Genomic DNA, 3177 nt, shown 5'->3' with positions numbered 1-3177 from the left:
TTGCAGGAAGGTGGGTTGGAGGAGGTGTATTCTAGGTAGCTGTGGGAGTCGGTGGGCTTGAAATGAATATTGGTTCCCAGGTGGATGCCAGAGATGGAGACAGAGAGGTCCAGGAAGGAGAGAGATGTATGAGAGATGGTCCAGGTGAACTTAAGGTTGGGGTGGAAGGTGTTAGTGAAATGAATGAACTGTTTGAGCTCCTCGTGGGAGCATGAGGCGGCACCGATACAGTCATTGATGTAACGGAGGAAGAGGTGGGGTTTATGGCCAGTGTAGGTACGGAAGAGGGATTGTTCCACGTAACCTACGAAGAGGCAGGCATAGCTTGGGCCCATGCGGGTACCCATGGCCACCCCCTTTGTCTGTAGGAAGTGGGAGGAATTGAAGGAGAAGTTGTTAAGGGTGAGGACGAGTTCAGCTAAGCGGCTGAGGGTGTCAGTGGAGGGGGACTGGTCGGGCCTGCGGGACAGGAATAAGCGGAGGGCCTTAAGGCCATCTGCATGGGGAATGCAAGTGTATAGGGACTGGGCATCCATGGTAAAGATGAGGTGTTGGGGACCAGGGAATCGGAAGTTTTGGAGGAGGTGGAAGGCGTGGGTGGTGTCACAGACGTAGGTGGGGAGTTACTGGACCAAGGGGGAGAAAATGGAGTCGAGATAAGTGGAGATGAGTTTGGTGGGGCAGGAGCAGGCGGAGACAATGGGTCGACCAGGGCAGTCAGGTTTGTGGATTTTGGGAAGGAGATAGAAATGGGCGGTGCGGGGCTGAGGAACTATGAGGTTGGAGGCTGTGAGTGAGAGGTCACCTGAAGTGATGAGGGTGTGGATGGTTTGGGAGATGATGGTTTGGTGGTCAGGGGTGGGATCATGATCAAGGAGGCGGTAGGAGGAGGTGTCGGAGAGTTGGCGTCTGGCCTCGGCGATGTAGAGGTCAGTGCGCCATACTACAACTGCACCTCCCTTGTCCGCGGGTTTTATAGTGAGGTTGGGATTGGAGCAGAGGGCTGCACGTTCTGTGGAGGAGAAGTTGGAGTGGGTGAGAGGGGTAGAGAGGTTGAGGCGATCGATGTCTCAATGGCAGTTGGAAATGAAGAGGTCGAGGGAGGGTAGGAGACCTTGGGGTAGTGTCAGGAGGAGGGGGTGTGTTGGAGGCAGGAGAAGGGGTCAATAGAGGGAGGGTTAGGCCCATGATTAAAGAAGTAAGCACAGAGGCGAGGTGGCGGAAAAACTGTTCAACGTCCAAGCATGAGCGGTATTCGTCAATGTTTGGGTGGAGGGGGACAAAGGTGAGTCCTTTACTGAGGACTGACCGTTCGTCCTTGGTGAGGAGGAGGTCTGGGGGGATGGTGAAGACCCGGCAGGGCTGGGTTTTACTGTCTCCTCTGGAGCTGCTGGTTGTGGAGGCGGTGGGCGGAGCGACGTCGGCGTCGGGCGGAGCGATGTCAGCGGTATTTTGCATGTGTTTCTGACAAACCTTGCTGTAAATAGAGCCATGCTTCATTTTGAATCTGTCGTGTGGTAAACATTATCTAAATAACTGCTTGATTTTCAGATATCGTTGTGATTGTTGGTGACCTCTCAGACTCTCAGGTAGTCAAGCTCCGAAAAGCCACAGAACCACTACGACAGCTGATGCCAAGATTAGGAACATACTTTGTTACAGGTAAAGGTTCTCTTCATTTAACAAGTGACAGCCATTGAAACCATGCTTATATATAAAAAATTGGGAAATAGAGGAATTGAATGTATAGATTTTTATTTTCCATGTCACAATATGCAGGATGAAAACATGCAAAATGAGTTAGCCCAAGAAGGCAGACCTTTCCCTGAATCTGCCAGCGGTCTAAGGGTGGACTAACCTTTTGAAATAATTGGAAAAAAAATCCCACTGGTCAAACTGTGAGTAATTTGTACATGTTTCCATGCAAGTGTATTGCAAATGTATGTAAAATAGACATGCATGGCAAATACAGGTACAATCAAAATGCCAAACACGACTACAAAGAAGGTGAAAAAGAATACAACACACAAACCACCTGGCATTGATCTAAGCACCAAAAACCAGAAAGTCACATCCTGTTCAGTTGACCACGAAAGTTCTCACTAACATCTGAGGATTTGTGCCAAATTTTGAGGGCAGTCCACAGCCAAGTAAAAAAAAATCAGCCTACTTAATCATTCTCCCAGAATTACACCTTACAACCAGAACACTCCATCACAAGCCCTGTCCCACTAGCAGGACAGATCAGCAGAGATCATAGCACAGTAGTGCACAGTCGTGAGGAAGTGGCCCTGGGCATCCTTAACATTCACTCTAGACCCATGTAGTGTCATGGCTTCAGGTCAAGCAAAGGCAAGAAATTCTCCAGCTTTGTACTAGCTACTTGAAGAAGCATTGAAGGTAGCAAGGGTGCAGAATGTAATCTGGAGGGAGGGTCTTTAATCCCCATCACCAGAGTGGCTTGGTAGTAACATTGCTGACCGAGTTGGCTGAGTCTTGAAAGATATATCAACCCATTGAGTCTGCAGCAAATAGTAAGAGAATCAACAATAGAGAAAAGTTTACTTGACATCACTGTCATCCATCTACCTTTTACAGATTCATGTGTCCATGATAAGGGTGACTGTCGCATAGTTGTTGTTTGGAAGGAGTCCTGCCTTCACATTGAGGATATCCTCCATCGTGTTGTATGGCACTACTGATGTGATACAGTTGATGGATTCAAAACTGATCTAGCAGCTCATAACTGGGTATCCATAGGGTGTTCTTGACCAGCAACAGCAAGAGGATTTGATTTCAACCCAATTGTATCTTCACGGCCCAGTATATCCACTCTATCATTAGCAACAAGTCAAGGGATCACCTCTGGTTCAAAGAGGAAGATATAGGAGCATGCTAGGAACACATCGGGCAAATTTAAAAATGAGATGCCAAAATGAGATGTTTGTTGCGAACCGAGCGTAGGTGTTCTGCAAAGCGGTCCCCGAGTCTCCCAGTCGCGAACCATTTCAACTCCCCCTCCCATTCCTCAGACGACATGTCCATCCTGGGCCTCCTGCAGTGCCACAACGATGCCACCCGAAGGTTGCAGGAACAGCAACTCATATGCCGCTTGGGAACCCTGCAGCCCAATGGTATCAATGTGGATTTCACAAGTTTCAAAATCTCCCCTCCCCC

General features: G+C 48.9%; 2 protein-coding genes across 2 annotated transcripts in view; one reads left to right on the top strand and one right to left on the bottom strand.

Annotated features, from left to right (window-relative positions):
• LOC109914298 (plasmolipin) overlaps positions 1-3177 on the bottom strand; it is an 83054-nt gene that overhangs the window by 24845 nt on the left and 55032 nt on the right. The gene's annotated exons all lie outside the window — the stretch shown is intronic.
• The window catches only part of tmppe (transmembrane protein with metallophosphoesterase domain), a 22062-nt gene that overhangs the window by 5938 nt on the left and 12947 nt on the right, over positions 1-3177 (top strand). Inside the window, exon 2 of the mRNA XM_048605692.1 lies at positions 1552-1662. Coding sequence (XP_048461649.1) covers positions 1552-1662 — 111 coding nt within the window. The remainder of the gene's footprint in view (positions 1-1551; positions 1663-3177) is intronic.

The sequence above is a fragment of the Rhincodon typus genome, chromosome 15 (assembly GCF_021869965.1).
Source record: "Rhincodon typus isolate 14 chromosome 15, sRhiTyp1.1, whole genome shotgun sequence".
Classification (NCBI taxonomy): Eukaryota; Metazoa; Chordata; class Chondrichthyes; order Orectolobiformes; family Rhincodontidae; genus Rhincodon; species Rhincodon typus.
This window is presented reverse-complemented; position numbering and strand designations above follow the sequence as displayed.